General features: G+C 28.8%; 2 protein-coding genes across 5 annotated transcripts; both read left to right on the top strand.

Moving 5' to 3' along the window:
- Window positions 1–3,615: 3,615 nt before the first annotated feature.
- On the top strand, window positions 3,616–5,124 carry LOC123270917. The gene is made up of 3 exons (XM_044737082.1): window positions 3,616–3,776; window positions 4,627–4,770; window positions 4,866–5,124. The coding sequence occupies exons 1-3, from the start codon at window positions 3,702–3,704 to the stop codon at window positions 4,998–5,000; spliced, it is 354 nt and encodes a 117-aa protein (XP_044593017.1). The 5' UTR covers window positions 3,616–3,701; the 3' UTR covers window positions 5,001–5,124.
- Window positions 5,125–6,933: 1,809 nt separating this feature from the next.
- Window positions 6,934–20,969, top strand: LOC123270909 (coiled-coil domain-containing protein 170). 4 transcript variants are annotated; one of them, XM_044737073.1, is made up of 14 exons: window positions 6,935–7,307; window positions 9,977–10,069; window positions 10,207–10,338; window positions 10,421–10,609; window positions 13,227–13,496; window positions 14,132–14,276; window positions 14,351–14,523; window positions 14,598–14,798; window positions 15,973–16,116; window positions 16,285–16,356; window positions 16,636–16,799; window positions 16,902–17,010; window positions 17,198–17,604; window positions 20,556–20,969. In XM_044737073.1, exons 1-14 carry the CDS (start codon window positions 7,218–7,220, stop codon window positions 20,701–20,703), a joined length of 2,337 nt encoding a protein of 778 aa, XP_044593008.1. In that variant the 5' UTR covers window positions 6,935–7,217; the 3' UTR covers window positions 20,704–20,969. The 4 variants fall into 4 exon arrangements, with proteins under 4 accessions (XP_044593010.1, XP_044593008.1, XP_044593009.1 ...); XM_044737076.1 differs by lacking the exon at window positions 6,935–7,307 and adding an exon at window positions 8,216–8,255 and having other exon boundaries at window positions 20,556–20,968; XM_044737075.1 differs by lacking the exon at window positions 9,977–10,069 and having other exon boundaries at window positions 6,934–7,307.
- Window positions 20,970–21,495: the final 526 nt, after the last annotated feature.

A 21,495-nucleotide genomic window follows, 5' to 3' on the forward strand; every position in this document is an offset into this window, starting at 1 on the left:
CGTTCCAGGCAGCTTCTGATGACAACATTGCTTCTACTAGTGAATCTGGTTGCATTCTCTGGTTCAGGATCCTCTCCAGTTCTTCACGCTGTGGATCGAAATGAGGACATACAAAGAAGACGTGCTCCGCGGCTTCAGCAGCTCCTGGGCAGGACGGGCACTCCGAAGAGTCATCGTGCTTAAAGCGGTGTAGATACTCTCGAAAACACCCATGTCCCGACAACATCTGCGTAAGATAGTAATTGACCTCACCGTGATTCCGGTTAAGCCAAATGTCGATCCGAGGTATGAGACGGTGCGTCCACCTACCCTTCTCTGCAGCATCCCATTGTAGTTGCCATCGGCCTATGCTCTTCTGCCGTTCTTCAATTCTAAGTTCTTCAGGGCTCAGTGCAGTTGACCTTTTTCGTTGGTAAAGGGCCCGTCTTTCCTCTGCTAGAACTCTAAGAGGTAGGGTTCCAGCAATGACGCACACTGCTTCTTCTGATATAGTGCGGAAGGCACTAGCTACTCGTAGGGCACTTAGTCGATATACTGGTCCAGCCTTTCTCCATGATTCTTGCGTCTTTAATGAGTCGGCCCAAATGGATATTCCGTGAGTGAGCACCGATATGACTACTGATGACAATAATAGCCTCCTGCTCTGTTTTGGGCCTCCGACGTTCGGCATCAGTCGTGCGAGACTAGCCCTCACTACTGACGCTTTGGCACTGACATGTTCCACTTGCTGCTTGAAGTTGAGTCGGGCATCAAGCATCACTCCCAAATATCGGATATAAAGTTGTGATGTGATTTCTTGTTCGCCGACTTTCAGCTTAATGGTCTCTACCAATTGTGTGTGTGTGTGTGTGTGTGTGTGTGTGTGTGTGTGTGTGTGTGTGTATTAGTATGTGACTCGCTTATAACTTTTGAACGACTAAACCGATCGGAACCTACCAAACGGCGTTCCAAAGAGTTCCCTCAAACTTACATTTCCTGTGAATTTAAACCGATTCGAACCGATAGATTTTGAGAAATTTTGAAAAATTTCAAAGAAACTAAGAAAAAATTTTTTTTTAATAGTGGTTTTAAGGGAATAACTTTAAACGGCTATATCGATCAACTCCAAAAACTAATCCACCCTTAACCTAGAAAAACTACGTCGATCGCCGCTAATCTGGTCAAAATCAGTTGATTCTTTCGAAAGATATCGTGAACGAAAGAAAACCGAAAAAAGTGTTTTTTTCCACATAACTTCGACATTTCTTTTCGAATCGTTTTTGATGAAATGAAATAATTTTTAGAGCTTTGAAAACCGCGTCGATCTCCGCCAAGAACGTAGAAATCGGTTGATTGGTTCGAGAGATATCCTCGACGAAATAATTGGAAACAAGTGTTTTTTTAACATCACTCCGAAATTTTTTGGAATAACTTTTAAATGGCTTCAACGATCAATTTCAAAAACTAATCAGCTATTAACATAAAAAATTACGTCGATCGCCGTCAAGCCGGTCAAAATCGGTCAATTTGTTCAAGAGATATCGCGAACAAAAGAAAACCGGAAAAAGTGTTTTTTAGGAATAACTCCAAATTTCCTAGTTTTATCAATTCAAACTTGAAGATTCTTCATGAGACTGAAAAAATTTTAATTAGAATTTCTGTGAAATCTGTCAGAGATGGTCACATATCAGCTGTTTCAAACATTTGACTAAAAATTTCTGAAATAAGGTAAAAGCCCCAATATATGATCATGTACCAGTATATGATCACTCCATGTATTTGTATACCTATATTTGTGAATATAGATATACATGGAGTGATCATATACTGGTACGTGATCATCTATTGGGGCTTTTACCTTACAAACTGAAAAATTTTTTCTTCCTTGTTTTACTCTTATCGTTTTACGTCCCCAATACTTCCCTTACTCGTTGATCCTTATTTACCTCAGGCATGTCTAATTATTTTCAGTTGAATTGTCTTCATTATATGTTTTTTACAGGATTAAATGATTCATACATCACAAAATAACTAACAAAAGAATTAGTTTTTTAGTAATTTTGTTTAACGTGAATCATATATCTCAAATTTCTTGAATCTAGATGGCAAATTTATTGACTTGAGTAAAAAAAAATTTTAATTTATCCTGATATTCTCTGTCAAAATAAATATAAAAAACTGAAAAATATAAATATTTAATGAACAAATGAAAAAAATAAAGATCTGAAAAAAATCATCTTTAGATCTTTGAGAAATGAAAACAAACAACTTCTTTTTTTGTGTTTCTCATCATTTTTTATTTTAATATTCCGGACTAAAATTTTCAAAAAAACAAAAAAATAAGGATATTCAATAAATAAATAAGAAAATAAAAAATCCGAGATAAATCATCTTTAGATTCTTGAAAAAATTAAAACATGACATTTTTTTTATTTCGATTTTGATTATTTTTCACTTTGATATCCGGCTCCAAAATTTTCAAAAAAATCAAAAATGAAGGATATCTAACGATCCGAGTATCAAATTTAAAATAAAAAAAAATATCATCTTTAGATTTTTCAAAGACAAGAAGGTGACTTTTTTTTTTTTTTAATAATAATCATTTTACTCGCAGATATACGTCCCAGAATGCCCTAAACCAAAATTAAAAAAACTAACTGAAATCATCTTTTTAGAATCCAAAAATAAACTAAATTTGAAAATTTCATATTCATAAACCGATAGGAAACACGGTGAGAGTTTCTCAAAATTTAATTTTTAATTTAAAAAATTTTTTATTAGTAAGAAAAAAAATTTCGTTTATTGTCACCTGTAGGTAAGTCAACGACAAACAATTTATAATTTGGTAAACTTGAAAAACTTAGTTTCGCTTGTAGATATCCCTATCTGAAATTTTATTTTGTCTGCTGTCCGCTAACTTCAGGATCATAATTAATTAACTATGTTATTGTCAGATGACATTATAACTGATATCTTAAGTCGTGTAGCGGGAGATTGAAAGTTTTTGCCAAATATTAATTTTTTGTGATAAGCCAACTGTCATAAAATTGGATAATTTTCACTGTATTTGGTATAAAAAAAAATTTTTTCTATCAATAATCATATTTGAATTATATGTAAGCTTGTTTTAATCACAAGTCTTGTGGTGGACAAGTCTTATGGCGAAGATTACTGCGCATGCGCGACAAAAATTAATTAACGTGGGATAAAAAAAGTTTATAATTAAATTAAAAGGTAATTAAGGCCGAACAGATGTTTTTTTTGGACGAACACATAAGAGATAGTTTCAAAGTATAAAAAAAAAAAAAAAAAAAAAAATCTATAGTTGGCGCTAACTTGAGATTAAATTTTTGAAAATTAAAAAAAAAAAAAAATAAAAACGAACAAAAAAAATTTTTGATCGAACATTGAAGAACAGTTGAAGAACAATTGAATTAGCCAAAAAAATTAATAAAAAATTAATTACCCCCCGCCAAGTTAAGAGCCAAGAAAAACGAGTAATTTTTTTACTTTTTTTTTAAAATTGTCATCTGTCGGCTAAATTCAGAGTCATACATTATGATCATATGATCGAGTAATTCCCTTCCATACCAATTGAATCATGAGACCTAGTTCCTCTCCATAGCGCTGCAGCCTGTGAATTTTTTTACTACAATTCAGAGCTGCGACCATCGACAACTATTTTACAAGTTTCTTGTAGATTGATTGCGCAAGAACTCAAAATGGTATTTCGCGAATTTAATCGACTTGCTGGAAAATTGCAGGCTTCTGCAAAATTGCAGCCTTTATTCCCTTTGGTAAGTTACATGATTTACTAATAATTAATCTGAACATCATTTAATCTATGTCGAAAAACCTTTACTATGTCCTCGTCTAAATCCCCCTTCCCTCACTTTAACTCACCCTATAACATTATTTTAATATATTTAACTAATTATTATTAATGAATTAATTATTTTTTAATCTTTTAGGTTTGTTAATTATTGAGTTACTAATTTTTCGATAATTTACTGAAATATTTATTATTATTAAAAATTAATTCATAATCTTAACCTCAATTGGTCAATAGATCTGAGATTTATTCACAAAATTAATTATTTTTCATAACATTAATTCTTAAAACTAAACATATGCTTTATCGTTAATTTTATTAGTATTAAAGTTTTTTTTTTATTGATTTTATGTTAGTAATTTTCTATACAATGATTTATATAAGTCTATGAACATATATACGTTTCCATTTTTATATAAAAAGACACGAAACTAAAAATGGTTGTGAGATTAAGCAAATCTAATAAACATGAGTAAATTTCAAATATATAAATTAATTTTACTTTTAATTTCATTTATTTAATTATAAAATTAGCAAATTTTTGCTGTGAAGGAATATTAATTTGGATAATACACTTAATAATTTTATTAATGGACTTTTTTTTTTTTTTTTTTTTTTTTTTTTAAATACATTAATATATAATAAGCAATTTTTTTTCTTACAATAACTGCACTGTCAATACTGACTTGAGGATGATTTTAAATGATTTATTACGAGTTTCAATTTAAAAAAATGCACCATAAAAATATGAAAAATCAAAATTCATTTAAAATAATTCAAAGATATAACATTGATATTTATTTTCTTACTAACAGAGACCAACTCCACTGAATAAAGCTGATGCACCAAAAATGATCTATGATACTGTGAAAACTAAACCTGTCTCAGTCGACAGAGCAGCAACTGCATCTTACTCAACTATTCCTCCAAAACTAGAAGCAAAAATGAAAAAATTCCAGGTACAAAAAATTTAACATTCGATATTTTAATAAATAAATTTATTCAACTACCAAAATAAGATCACTCGCGATTAATTTACAAATTATATTTACAGAAGGACACTTCAAAGCCAGTTTTCTTGATGGGAGGTACTCCTGACAAAATTCTGTTCGGTATCACTTGCGTACTGACCGTTTTTGGTCTTGGAAAGTCTGCACAATTCTACTGGCCCTACATCTGGACCAAATAAATATTTTATTTAACTTTAAAGTTAATAGATTATTAATTAAAGTATTTAGGTGATGCTTAATTGTTATAAATCACTAATGATTGTCAGCACTGGTTTCAATAAAAATCATTGCCAGTAACTTTAATCTTATTTTATAATATTTTACTCAATACTCATTTTTTATTTCAAATTCTATACTTCTGTCGTTAACAGATTTTTTTTTCAATTGATGAAAAAATACGAATAATTTTTCATAAGGTAGAATTAGCAAACAATGGATGAAAACATAATTGAACGATTAGGTCATCAATGAAAAGTATTAAAAGTTTCGATTAATTTATAAAATATCTCCACTAAGTAATATTCTTAATAATCACAAATAATATTCCTAAAATTGAAAATTGAAAATAAATTTGATTTATCAAGTTAATCCATTTGCGGGAAGGAATGTCAATTTAAACAAAGTATCGCTATTATTCGATTTGAAGTTTTCATTTTCTATCTTAAATTTTTCATTATTTTTAATTTTAATTTTTTTCGAAATAAATTCATACTTTATTTAAAACCATTGCTATAAGAATTATTGAATATGAACCATTAAAAGTTAATCAAATAAATTCTAACAGTTTTAAGGACTTTGCATTATTATCTTCATTAATAATTTTTGTACGTTTCGCTAGTTTTCTGGCTTTCTCAAATACTAAAAAGGCCAGATTATATATAACTAGTGCTTGTCTGGTATATTAGCTAAATTTATTTACATTCATTTAGTATTGTTTAGTGTATTGTAAAAATTTTCTATAAAAATGCTACTTTCGTAATTTGTTCATAAAATTTATGAAATATAATTATGCAATCATGTTAATATTCTATTTCTATATTCAAATCTTTAAAATATATTTCATTATCTATTACTTTGATTATCAATATTGATTTTTGAAGTATTAAGATTCAAATGTAAACAAATACGAAGTATTTAAAATCAATAATAGTCAAAAAAATTTTCTGATTTATTATTAAGATTATTCACTTACAATCTTTATAATTTTAAACGTTGATTACAAATTTTTGTAAACAAAAATAATTTTAACTCTTTTGATAAATTAGTCATCTGATTTTATCAAAGCATGAATGATCAATTATCAATTTATTTTTATTTTGTTTAACGACAAACCAAAACATAAAACAATTAATGAAATTAAAAAGAAATATATCAATTGAATTTTGAAGTTTCGCTTTCATTAAATTACAAACATAGCGGTAGTAAGTAAAATCAATAGTTTTATGAATAAATGAATAAATAATATTAGTCACGAATCATAAAAGAACATAAACATACGACTTTAATTATGGTATATAAATAGATACAAGCGAAATGGGATTTTTACTTTCACTGAAAAATTAAATTCATAAGAACTAATAACTAATTTATATTTAAATTTAATTAATTCAAAGTTGTAAAATTTAATTTATAACTTTTTAAAATGCTTTTGTTTTCTTTCTTATTAATCAGATATTTCTAAAAAGAAGAACTGAGAAATGAAACAATTACACATTTTTCAAATTTAATAGCGTACAGTAATTTATTTCAACAACCAATCGTAAATTATTATAATTATATAAAAAAAAATTTCTTCCGAATAATTAGCATTTATTAACATCAATAATCGCCCATATTCAATTTAATTTGTGTATGTAATTTGATATTTATTTTCATCACCATTATCACTTTATACCTCATGCGGGATTCCCAGCGCCACGTAAAAGAGAAGTTATTTTTAATTTTTAATCTTAATAAATAACCAACGATATGAAAAATTTCTAAGTTAAAACAATAAACAAAGTTTTTATTTGTTTATTAACATTTAATTTCTCCAGGCTTGAAATAGCTTCAACAGAATAGAAATATTATACATAAAAACTAAAATTTAAAACATGAAGAAATCAGCAGTTTTTGATGAACGATCGCTCGTAAAACCTTCGATTATTTTCAAAGGTAAACTAGTGCATACAATGGCGTCATACGATTAACTCTTCGACTTTGCGTGTTGACATTCAATCGACGAAGCCAGCGCTTTTGCGTTGCGTCCGCGTTGTACGTGCGCGTTTCTTTATCATTTAATTTAAACAATGAAAGTTGTTAAACAATTTTTAGTAAAAAAAACACTTGCTCTTACTTGTATTTTTGAATTCATCGATTGTTAAATTTGAAACCTGTGTCGATTCAATTGACGGAAGATGGCATCGGAAGATTCTAAGGATTCGCCCGGAAATACAGAGGAAGATTTGAAGATTTTTGAGACACTTTGTATTTCTTCACCAGACAAGGTTTTTTTTTTTTTTTATATTTAACAAGTAGCTTATTACAAATTTTTTATTTCAAGAGAGCTAACAATACAAAATTTTGTTGAAAATTAGACATTAAAATAAATAAAAACTATTTATGCAAAAAACTACCTATAATTTGTTCGTAAATGTTTTATCTAAAATATTAAACAGCCTAGTTAAATAAATTTATTTAATTTAGTACATATGCTGCTTGTATAATAATACACAAACGAATATTGACCTGAGAATAGTATACACGTTGCCATAGTATTACAGCGAATCGATTTTACCTGTCACTGTACTAGCTGTTCAATTTTTATGGTATTAAAAAATAACCGGTATATTACTTGATTCCATAAGAAATATTTTTTTCAAATGATGAGACTGAATGATATGATTATTTTTCAAGAAAATTTTTTCATTTTTTAGAGCCATGATGTCGATCGAAACATTTTATAAATCTGATAAACTAAAAAGATGTTGAGAATGATTTATTATTTGTTTAAATTGTATTATATAAAATGTTATTTATCGAACAAAATTTAGCTCATAGAGTTAACTCGTGCATAGCACGAGTACATCACGAAACGCTCTATCACGAGTTTCGATCCAATTTTGTGGATTCTATTCATATATACAAAAATGTACAGGTGAATATCTGTACACATACATGAAATTGTTTTTAACGTTTGTTTATTTGATAGAATCTTAATAATTCTCAGTTCTCAATACGCTGTGCTTACTTCAATACACATTTAGATTTTTTTTTTTTTTTTGAAAAACTTGCTTTTTATTCTAGTATTTGAGGTTTTATTTTTTTTTTTGTTTTTTTTTAGGACTATCTGACACAGTTTTACAATTTATCTTTATAAGTGTATTTCGTTAATTAATAAATATTTTTTATGGAGCAAACTTTGCACTTCACGGTTATTAATCAAGTGTTTAAAGGTAATTTATGGTTTGTTGTATTTTTTTGTAAAATTTTACGATATAACTGTTTGAATATTTTTTAAACTGATCTAACGGAATTGCAGTCTTTTTTTAGGTAATTTTTTATAACTATATTTTTATTAAAAAAAAAAGTAATTTTTCATTTTTGTATAGTGGAGAAAAAATATTGTTTTATATAAATTTGAAGCATTAGTTTGGGTACCCAAGTCAAAATTCGAGTCCCGTTTTGACCGTAAAAATGTCCCAACTCTTTAAAGTCTAATATGCCGCTGAAAATCGAGTCTGTTTTGACCGTACAAGACGGTATCGGAGAATAAGTACGGTTAAAACAGGCGTACACACGTCTGTTTTGACCGTAAAAATTTCCAGGAGTATAATATTATCATTATAAATATTATTACTATATTTGTCATCTTGTTGATTATTATTATTTCTCTTGCCATCTTGTAGTTCTTAGGCGCGAAAATTCAAATGAATAAAAAACATGAAAAGTTGACATTTAAAAATTAAAAATTAAATAATAATAATAATAATAATCTCAGAGAAGGGTTTTTTTTTTTTCAAATATTTGAATTTTGGAAAAAAAAATATTATTCTTTTCTAAATTCAGCTTAGTTCACATATTTTCACTGCGATAGGTTCCGAGTTCGGTTCTCGGTTAGGGCAAAGCGATTTTTATTTATTTCTTTATTTACGAAGCGTATTAGGTGAAGTTATCATAAGTAATCCTTTCTTCCTATCTCCTTACTGCTTAATCTGTACAAACTGGACAATAAATAACCCCTGTTCATAAAAAAAAGACTCTTTCAAATTTGGGGAATCATTCATTTTTGTTTTTTTTATTACAAAATTAATTTATATATTTTTTTGTGCTCATAAACGATTTTGATAGTAGTAATTGTAATAATTGTTAATTACAAATTTTTATGTTAATGACAATTATTATTAATTACTACTACTTATTTCTTATAACAATAATAATTATTATTCATAATAATAATAATTATTATTGCAGTGATTAAAACAAAAAAAAAAAATAAATGGGATTTCAGTTAGATTTGAACCCGGACTCCTAAGAATTTTAAAATTTAATTTATTATTTATTATTATTATTATTATCATTATTTCAAGCCTGGTTTGACCGTAATCGTGGTAGAATAGGACAAAACTCCACTAGTTACGGTGAAACCAGGCTCAGTTTAAATGAGCTATCAATACAGCGCCAAGTCTGTTTTGACCGTAAAATTGAGATGGGAAAAAATTACGGTTAAAACGGAACTCGAATTTCGACTCGGGTAAATATAATGATAATATTAATGATACTGACTCCTTCCGATTTGAATGAATATTTTCTAGTTTTTTTTTTACTCTATTAAAAAAATTTCTCAAAACTTTTTAGCCAACCAAAAAAACTTTACGGATTAAAAAAAATTACTTTCTTTAAGAGCCAGAACTTTTTCAAAAATTTGTTTTTTTTTTTTTTTCATTCAAAGTACTTATCAGAAAAAAGCTGATGAAAATTATTGAGAATTATTTCAATATTTTTTTATATTTTTGAAAAAAAAAAAAAAAAAAAAAAAAACATTTTTTGGTTAATTTTTTTTTTCTTGCTAAATTAGAAAAAAATATATAAAATTATTGATTTAACAAAAAGAACTTTTTTTTAAACATCAATGATCTTTTTCTGAAACAAAATAAATTTAGAATAAAAATTACAGTTTGATCAAGAGGATATGACGCATGACGTCACAACAAGTTTAAGAAGTGAATTAGCAGCTCTGGAATACAAACGAGACCGACTTTCATCTGAAGTAAGCCTGGTTAATGTTTATTATCTTGAACTCAAGTGTTAATTAATTTTCATAATAACAATGACTAAAAAATTTTCAAGTATTACAAGCAACCATGATTTACGTTCGCAATTAAATTGATGAATTGTTATTTAAAGCTTCAAGAGATGAAGACTACGTTGAGATTACGAGACCAGAGGGTAACCGAGTTACAGTTGGAGGCTGATCAACTTCGTGAGCAAGCCGCTAGACAAAATTCTATAATTTCTAGTCTTAAAAAAAGAATACAAGTTATTGACTTATTTATTTAATACTTATTCTTAGTTATGAAAATTTAGCTAGAGACTTATGAAAAAATTGTTTTTTTTTTAGGATCTCGAAGATAGAGAGAGAAATCTATATGCGACACATGGGCGTACTGAAATAACAGTTCAAAGCTTACAACGTGATGTTAAATATCACGAAGAAAAAAATCGGGAGTATGAAAAGAAAATTCGACAATTAGAACATCACATCACGGAAGAAACTGATTTAAAAGAACGTGCGCGGTTAAATTTACAGGTTTTAAGATTTTTTTAAATATTTTAATTAATTAAATTGAAAAAATTTTTCAAATAAGCGCTACTATGATTTTTTTTACAATTAAATTATTAATTCTATTAATAGGCGCGCAGTAGCCCTATCGGATCCGGCCCTTGCTTACCAAAGCATTAGACCGGGTTCGAGTCCGGCGTACACCAATGAATATTTTCAATATTTAAGTGTATTATTCTGCTCAGCCCAAAAAATAAAACGAGTTCCAATCTCAAAAGTTTACCCCCTACCGTAGTCGCTCATGACCTTAGTAGTTTATGCGACTTTAAAACAAATTAAAAAAAAAAAAAATTCTATTAATATTTTACAAAAAATTATTTTTTTCTACAAGAAATTTAAATTACGTCTAGTAAATAATATCCGAACAAAAACAGTTTCACTGTAAAAAAGTCGCGCCAAGTCCACGTTCATAAGACTATTAGGAAAAAAAATTTTTTTTTTTCTTTACAAAAAGATACAAAATAAAAAAATTAAAAAATCCGAGTAACCGATATGATTGTTTATGATTTTCGGAAATTAAAAAAAATTTTATTGTAAATTTAAAAATTAAAAAAAAAATTTTAGAACGTATTTAGTGTGCGCGGTTACAAAATATTTTACTTTTAATGAAATTCGTAAAATCTATTTACTAGGACTTTAAAAAAATTGAAATACACAATGACGCACACCAAGTACGTTCTAAAATTTTTTTTTTAATTTTTAAATTTACAATAAAATTTTTTTTAATTTCCGAAAATCATAAACAATCATATCGGTTACTCGGATTTTTTAATTTTTTTATTTTGTATCTTTTTGTAAAGAAAAAAAAAAATTTTTTTCCTAATAGTCTTATGAACGTGGACTTGGCGCGACTTTTTTACAGTGAAACTGTTTTTGTTCGGATTTTAGTATTTTTTGTAATTATAATGAAAATTTACAATTGATAACAACTTAAATCTCGTGTTGACTGCATTTTTTACTGCAAACTATCCCCTTGAAGCTACAGTTTATGTAGATGTAATTCTAGTGCACCCTGGCGGCCATAGATGCAAGCTATGAATCACTTTTTTTTACTGTAGTTGCGTGTCTATAGGAAGGATTGCTACACATTTTTATTTTATCTAGTCTGTGGCGCTGATATTCCCCATCGAAAAAAAGTCAGGATCGAAATTTCTGGGCTTACTATAGTTTGTGCTGATAAAATTTAATAATTTTAAGTGAATTAAGTGGTATAATTGATTATAATTAATTAATATCAGTAAAATAAAGTATAAATTAATTTTATAATATATCATTTTGGAAAAAGGAGAACCATATAATTAAATAAAATTTTGCAACCTCGAAATACCGTTCTGCTTACAGTAAACACAGTCGGTAGTCTGGCGCTCCGTTTACAACGGATTTGAACGGAACTTGGCGCCAGATTCTACCGAATCTGTGGATGCAAAGATATCTACATTGGAAATAAGTTCCTTCAAAAAGAAGAAAATAAAATTAACATTTTTATCCTATGCCTTTTTTTACCTAACTGTAATAATACACAAAAAAAAATTATTTGAATCCAGTCACTAATTTTGAAGAACTTCATTTTTTTGATTTTAGTAGAAAAATTCTTAAACTAAAAAATTTTTCTTGACTTAAGGTAGTTGTTGCGTGATAGGCATTTCAACAGAAAATTATGAAATTTTTTTTATTGAAAGATAAATATATTAATAATTTACTACCAAAATTTCAGATCAATTGACCGCACCGTTTTTGAGTAATTAATTTTCGAAATTGTATCTTTTACACGTAGAGGTATAGAGAGATGGTAAAGTTAGTATGAAATCTTCCGTACCACTCGAGTGGGCCAAAGATTTCATACTAACTTTATCATCTCTCTATACCGCTACGTGTAAAAGATGCAATTTCAAAAATTAATTACTCAAAAACGGTGCGGTCAATTGATCTGAAATTTTGGTAGTGAATTATTAATATATTTATCTTTCAATAAAAAAAATTTCATAATTTTCTGTTGAAATGCCTATCACGCTACAACTACCTTAAGTAAATTTTACTTGACTCAAGAACTTTCGATCTTGATTCGAGACAGTGACACTTTTCAAAATTATTTACTTAGTTCAAGAATTCTTCTTTTGATTTAAGTTAATTTTTTTTTCAGTGTCGTTTTCAATTTTGTTTTGCTAAAAAAAAATTTTTCTCAAATTCCATGGGTGATTTTTATGATAAAAAATGTTTGCTTATAAAAGAAATTTTTTATGGGTTATCTTTATTATCGAGCATAGATAAAATAATATAATAAAAAAAGTTAACAAAAATTGAAAGTGATTTTTAAATAAATACGTATCTAGAACACCTGTTTACATAAACAATAAATTAATATTTTATCTATAGTTATGATACAATACTGATTAATTATACTTTAATAATTCTTCTAAAAAATTTTTTATTTATTAATAGAAATAAGAGAGAAACTTCTAAGAAAATAATTTTGTTTATAGCGTGTTAATTTTACATAATGGATTATAAATCTTAAAAATTTGTTATTTGCAAGCATCATTAATTAATTACAACCTACTAACGACTATGAATTTGAATAATTCAGGACTTTGTAAGAAGATTAGCGCATGCATTGAACAGTGAATTTTGCGACAGTACACACCACAGCCCAGAAATGGTGATTCACAAAGCTGAAGAACTTGTCCAGGAAGTTAATCGACTCCGTACCAAGAGTATTAATTTTGAAAGCCAATTAACTAGTGTAGAAGTTGAATCTAAGAGCTGCCGAGATTTATTAGAACGATCTAGTATTGAAAGAGATCAATTGCAACGACAAGTTAGCACGCAATCAGCTGAACTGGAACGACTTCGTCAGGTCAATTTTTGTCAAGTATTCTATGTAATTAAGGAAATAAGGAAAATTTTGTCTTCGGCGTATTTGTAAGATAAAAAGAGTTCTTGAAAGTTAAATTTAGTATTATTAGAAAGATGTTACCTGAATTTGGTTCTTATTAAAGTTTCATATGCTTTTTAACAGTCGTTAATTTATTGTGATAAGTTTTCGGAGTAAAATTTGGTACCATGAGAAAAGTCGTAACCTAATTTTATGTCTTTTCAAGGTTTAATATTGTTTTCGGTGATAATAAATTTATCATCTGAACAATTAAGAGAATAAAGAGAATTTTTTACGAGCATATGTTTCTTTTAAAAGGAATTTCTATAATTAAATTTGGTATCAGAAAGGTCTTGACGTGAATTTGTAATTTTTCACGATTTTATGTACTTATTAATAATAGTCGATTTTTTATGTCAAGTTCTTGGAGGAGTTTTGAATCGTCTATTAGTTCCGTCACATTTTCCTTTAATTTTTTTATTAAATTTAAGGTATTAAAACTATCTAAGATAAATGAATTATAAAATTATTATCTATTAATAATTATTTATAAAAATAAAAAATAAACGTTTCTATATTTAGTAAAATAGTATTAAATGAACAACGATGCTTTACAGGATAAAGAGTGCCTTGAAATGCAGTACAGGGTCACCGAGAGGGAATTGAATGAACTCAGGGACAAATTAGTGAATGCTAATAGAAATCTCACGAGTATTACAGGAAATGTTTCTAGTCAAGAAACGCTCATTTGTCAATTACGAGGTAAAAATTATCATACTTCAAATTATGATTTAATCATTGATTTGTTCATTTTTTTTTTTTAATTCATTTTCTAGATGATCTAAAAAACCGAGAAGAAAAACTGTCTCGAGTACAAAACGAACTGCGTCATCTTCTTGAATCTTTGGCAATACTCGTTAGCACTCCGAATAGATTTGTTGAGTCTCATGAGAATTCAATAAAAGATCGGATACGTGAGATCATTGCCGAAAACAAAGATCATATCCTTGTAAGTTTTGAACAAAAAGTTGGTGAAAAAATTTCCATTTTTACGAAATACAACGTGATGATTTTTTGAAACAGAAAATCCATAGCCTGAAAGAAAAATTAAACGGAATGTCGGAATCATCAAACCGGCAAAGTGAGTTGTTAGAGTCGAGTATGATGAAAATAAGGAGCCTTGAAGATGATCGTGCAAGTTTAGAATCTAAAGTTCATAAATTAGAATCTGAATTAACAAGTTGTGAATTGACTAAGGAGTCACTCAGGCGTGATAAACATAGCGTAAGTATTTGAACTATAGAATTATGTAATGAGTAGTATAGTATGACATGCTTAGATCTATTTAGAGACGCAAAAAATCATTTAGCTTGTGGATTTAGGTTTATAATTAACACTGGAACTTTGATAAAGCTTTGAATTTTGAATGATTTAATTAGTTTTTATAATTAATTAATCTGAAAGATTTTTAGAAAATTTAGAAGTGCGTGATACAAAAGTCATTTGACCCTTTTCTAAAAAGTTGATTGCGGATGTTTCGTCGTTTTACGTCACTTCTGTAACCTTTTTATTCGAGTGTTGATTAGTCGACTGAATAATGGCAGGATTTTTGAATGAATGAAGGCGAGCGAAGCGAGCATGATATCTCTAGTTTTCATTAAAAAATATATTCTATTGCTGAGTTAAAGTGGATTGGAAAAAGTTTGAATTTTACTTAACTATATGATTATTTCTTTCTGGCGGAATAATTCGACAATAAATTCCGAAATTATACGAAAAAAAAAAAGTTATTCTGATTTTTTTTTTTCCAGCAATATCTATTGAACTAATTGACTAATTTTGATCCGGTTTCCGACATTTAATGTAGTTTTTTAAGCACAAGAAGATTACTTATAACCTGCAGAACGAACTGAAAGAAATATCTTGATGTTATCTTGGGAGAACTCGATTTTCGAAAACCGGGGTGAAACCAATAACTTCTTGAATTTTTGAAAATCAAATTGATTGACAAATTGAAATTTCGTTTTATTCTATAAAACTAAAAATAACAAACATCTGATAGTTTTACGATTTAAAGAATTAAATAAATATCTGTCCACGAAATTAAAAACAAAAAAACTTCACATGCGTAGAGATATTAACAAACTTCAAATGTCAATTTCTTAGAATATTTTTTCAGTATTATTTTACGAAGATTCCCACTGAGTTAAGTCCTTTCTTTGCCTTTATTCTCTTTATTCCAAATTTATCGATAAATGACAAATTTAGCTATGAAATATAGCTATTTAGTATTAAATTTCAGTATTGATTAATTTGTTTGTTGAAGAAAACTAAAAAAAGATCTGATGTCGCTAATTTCAATATCATCTTTTTGTTTTTTTAATCGTTTCAACTTGTTCTTTTTTTTAGAAAATTTACCTAGAAATATCTGTATTATTATCATTATATTAATTTATAGATTACAATATTTTTGGAACGTCTGGGCAAAGCTATGCAAATGGAAGATATTTCTCAAGAAATCGGTTTGGATCTTCAAACAGAAGCTCTGTTAGTACGAGCTGAACAGTTAGCACGCCTTGAGACAGATAAGCTCGTCGACAAGGTAAAAGTAAACAAATACACAACAATTATTGATAATTAATAAGGAACAATAGCTTTATAAGTATATAATTAAAATTAAAAGAAAAAATTGTTAATTGTTAGTTGTCCTTGAGTGTTTTGCTTCTAATCTCGGTGTTTATTGTCTTGTCCCGTGTATGTACTTTAACAGCTAGTCTACAACTACACAACATTTCCCAGGATACGGCGAGAGCGGTCCTTCGAGCTTCCTTGTCTAAAAGAAGTAAGCCGAATACAGTAGGCAGGAAAATTAATTACGAACGTCCAAAATCAGCCTGTATTTTTAATAATAGATAATCTATCATATCTAACTGTAGAATATTTCTTTATAGCACTGCTCATCACCTATTCACTCATTATTATTATTATATTATCAATTTATACTGCTGTATTAATAGTTAAAATTACAAACTAATGTTATAGATTATAATCATAACATTACGAAAAAATTTTTATATCAAAAATTTTACTGTAACTAATGATGACTTTTTATCTCTACTAGACATCTGTTGTTTATCAACTTCAAAGACGAGTAAGAACTCTACGGGAACAATTGCAGCGACGGGATTTACATTTGGATCTATTGCGTAGAAAGCTTTCACTGCAGGAAGATGGCGTGAGAATTAAGTCGATGTTACAAGCGGAGAGAGACGACGCTAATTTACGGTATTTTGTTTCTTCAAGTTTATTTTTATTTTAAATTTTAAAGTGGTGATTAGATAAATGAAGGGATTAAGAAGATAAAATATTTGATTTTTTTAATTTCAGAGCTAAAAAAGCAATGAAGCAAATAGATCGACTGCAGATACAATTGGCGGAAGAAAAATCCCGGAATCGTGAATTGAGCGCTCAATTAACAGAAGCTGCTGATTACAAGGTATCGTCTCGATCAATTTAAATTACGGACATATTGATTTAGATAAATATTTTTCAATACAACAAATTATTGTTTTTAACATAACTTGTTTTTCATACGGATGAAGAGAGCTTATATAACATTGATTGACTGTATTGAGAATATTCTAAAAAAAAATGATTTTTTTTTTTATAATTGAATTTGATAGATTGCGGCGTTAGAGCGCAGTCGAAAAATAGAAGAGTTGCAAAAGCGTCTAGTGGAGAGTGAAATGCTTAGAACTCGTTACACCAGAAAATTAACGATGCTGAAAGATCAAATGCGGACAACGGCTGAGAGTGCTGATCAAGAAAGATCGATTAATGATCATTCATTACAATTACTTAGAGACGAACTGGCTCAGGTTAAACAAAATTTAGCGGAGGTCACCAGAAGAGAATCACAATTGCAGACTTTCCGAGTCTCTGTTGTTAAAACACTCTCGGAACCTATTTTTACGCCTGATTATGAAATTATTTCGCGTTTACAAAAAATGGTATCAGCTCATCGAGACTTTACAATGTTATCGCGTAGATATGACGAGCCTTTGGAAACCAATCCATCGCGTTGCACTAGGTAATGATAAATTAACAAACATTATTATTATTATTATTATTGTTATTTAATTTGAGACGTAATATTGCATGCAAAGGGATGCTCCATTAAAGCCAAAAAATCAAGACTCCGTCGTTTTGTCACATTAAATCATACACGGAGAAAAAAAAACAACACTGATTACTATTTTGTGCAGTACTCACCCTGGCGGTTTCGGCGACACGGTGAAAGCACGGTCGAATGACGGTTGTTTCACCGTAAAAAGTTCGTTCTGACCGAGCGATCTGTTAGTCAGCATCGGATACCGTTGTGAACGATGTCTACTATAAATTTATTGAATATTTACGGTACATACGCAAGTGAATCTACGACGTTATGACCGACACTGTACGCTCAATATACTGTCGAAATACGGTGATTTTACGCTACTGTCACGGACAATGAAATAAAAAAAAATACTTCGGACAGTCTAGACCGAAAGTCGAATCCGATACATCTGGTCGCGCGCCCAAGACTCTATCAGCTAGGCTATCAACCGTGAAAGTTGGATTTTCAAGCAACACACAGAGGGCGCAAAGAATACGATATCTGACACTCTATAGTTTAGTTAATTTACCTCGTACTAGTATCGAAAAGTAACTTCTCTCTCTCTCTCTCTATCTGTCTCTACATTTCTGCACGGCTGCTAAAATACGCTATAGTCGAATCTTGTAAACAACTTCAACATATACGTAGATTTAATCCGTCGCTATTTAATCTCGTGTGACAGGCTTTGTGTTTAAATTATAAAGTTATTAATAAAAATGAGTGAACTATTAACAAAAACATCAACTCCACCTAATTTAACTACTATGGCAATTACTTTAAATAAAATAAACAATGATAAGACATTTTTCACGGTTTTTTCAAATCCAACTTTCACAATTGATATGACAAAAAATTATGTTCAATACTTTATGCTCAAAGATAGGGATTCTGACAAACTTGAAGTGAAGGCACGCGTTTAAGACTATGATACATTTTTATCAAGACCGAGTTATTTATCCGGACGAGCGTAGCGAGTCCGGATATAGTACGAGGTCTTGATGAGAATGCACCATAGCCTCAAACTCGTGACGTCACTTCAAGCCGTCAAAATCCCTGCCTTTGCGCATACGTATCGAAAATAACTATTTTCCATGACTTCAAAATAATAATCGTAATAAATGAATCAAATTTTTGATAATTACGAAATTCTTGATTTCGAAATTACGGTGAAATTATTAACTGTATAAAAAAAGATCTGAAAAAGAAATTGTTAAAAAAAATATCATAATAATTTTAATATAATAATAAAAACAATATTGATTATTATATTTTTCATAATCAAAAAGTATTATGGTTTCTCATTTAAGACTATGAAAAAAATTCAATACTTGTAAGCCATAAACTCTTATGAAAAGTATTGAAATGATGGATCTCTGTTGATTGTCTGTAGTCTGATTAATTTTTTATGATTTTACTTTGAAATAAACAAAATTACAATAATTTAATATTTTTTTCAAATTTTTCATCCCGATTATTTACTGAAAATTTCTCATTTACCTATCTTTTTATACACTTTGAGCATTTTTAATGAAATAAAAAAAAATAAAATATAGTTAGCACTTTTCCATCGTTGAATAGTAAAAAATTCCTGACTTACCGACATTATACGCTCGTTTCACGGTCATTTCACTTACAGACTACTGTGCATCTACCACAGTTACGGTTTTTTGACAATTTATATGTTTTCGAATGACTTTCAAATGACAGACGATCGATCGATGATCTACGATTTTTACTTAGGTAAAAAATCGGAGAAGTCAAGTAAAAATTTGGTTTTTCGAAGAGTGAAGTATGATAACTATACAGAATAAAAATCATAAAGTAACAGTGAAAAACTTTCACAATGATACTCGTCGTTTACTGTCAAATGACGGCCGTTCGATAGTCAAGTGACTGTCATTCGACGATCATTTGTCGACACTGTGAATTCACGGTACATTCACCGTCGTTTCACGATCATTTTACCGTGACCACGAATCCGCCAGGACAGTACTGCTTTGGAAGAAAATGAGGTTAGAATGTTTGGGACAGCAGAGAGCGCTACATAAAAACTACTGACTATTGTCTGCACATTACTGAGTCGTGTTCTGGCACTAACCAGTCGTGTTTCGTACAGCACTCACGACTGACTATGAACATTTTTCTAATATTTGTACGAAACAGTAGTCATTGCTGTTTTATTTTCTCCGTGTACTTAACAGTTATAATATACTTATAAATAATACAAAAGAAAGCTATTAAAAAAAGAAAAATAATACCTCGACTCATTAAAATGTTTTTTAAATCGATTAACTGATATTTTTACAAAAAAATAGTGGTTTTAATGGCTTATGGTATGGATTTTTAAAGTTTTTTTCGAGGATTACCAAACATTTTGAATATTTTATTGATGATTCCAAAATCGAGTTGTTTTTTTAAACATAATTAGTATAACTATCGAATTTTTCAACACAAATTTTTTAATGAATTGTCAAGATTAATTATTATTCCATCGAAAGAATTTTAGTTCAATTTTTTTAAAAACTTATTCATCTTTCAAAAATTTATTCTTTAAAAATGACGAACAAAATTTTTGAAAATTGTATGTATTGGCACAGCCTAAATATTTGTACATTAATACAGAATTTTACTTTGATTATACTCCATTAAAAATCTTAAAGGTGAAATGTAAGAAAAAAAAAACAATCGAAAGTTGACGATATTAATCTTTATTCTTGACAATACTCTTTAATCTATTGAGTAGTATTTTGGTTAAAGATATAAGGATTCAAAATTTGTAACCTGAATTTAAGTCTGAGTATTCTCTTATCTGTACGTTATGAAAAAATTTAATCTCAATTGAAAGAGTATTAGTCTATTGATTACTAATTTTTTTATTATAATAGTATCCATCCAGTCCATTCAGTTCATCCACCTCGGTCTCCCGGATCCCGCTGTACACGTTACGACGACAGTGGTTTTGCGGACCCACCTGATCTTCACGAAATTGACGATGAGTACAAGCGACCTGTGAGAAGTAGTTTGCTGCCTTGACCGCGGGCTAAATTTCACTGTTAATTACAAGAATCTTATATGTGGATGCACTAATCGAAAGTTTAAGGTCAACAGATGATCATTTCACTCGTTTGAAAATAAAATAAAAGAAACATCAATATAAATATATTTTTTTCAAAGTTAAAGTAATTTAAATAAATCATTTTGAAAAACGTGTAATTGAATACTTGAACTATAAAGTCATGAGTCAAGAAAAAAGTATATATGGGTCATTCCACCAAATAAGAACATTTTTACGGGGCGACCCTCGCGGATTATGTTAAAAATTCATGGAGGTGTTCTCTATCATAAGACAAAAATTCCCTGAGAGTTTTAGCTCTTAATACGCAGCGGTCTTGAAGTTATGATTTTTTGAAATTTTGGAAAAAACTTTTTTTCAACTTTTTCGTCAATTTTTCTGATATGAAAAACATTTTTAAACAAAATCGACAAACATTGTATTTTGTAGGAAAAATTCTCAGCTTTTGAATGAAAATATTTATTTTTTCATAAACTCATCAGAAGACCCTTAAAAATCAAATTTAAGTGGAGAAATTGATTTTTTTCGGTGTGCAGCCCAAAATTCTTTAAATTTGAATTATTTTTCTGAAAGCTGAGAGTTTTTTACACAAAATATAGCGTTTTGCCGATGTGCATATTTTTTGTTTCGTCACAATTAAATTAAACGCAAATTCATTATAATTAAAATACTTTTATTTTTGAACTTTTTTGAGATGTGGACACAGTTTTAATGAAAGCATAACCAATTTCATCTTTAAAGGCACAAAAGTG

Source organism: Cotesia glomerata, linkage group LG8 (assembly GCF_020080835.1).
Source record: "Cotesia glomerata isolate CgM1 linkage group LG8, MPM_Cglom_v2.3, whole genome shotgun sequence".
In the NCBI taxonomy this organism is placed as follows: domain Eukaryota; kingdom Metazoa; phylum Arthropoda; class Insecta; order Hymenoptera; family Braconidae; genus Cotesia; species Cotesia glomerata.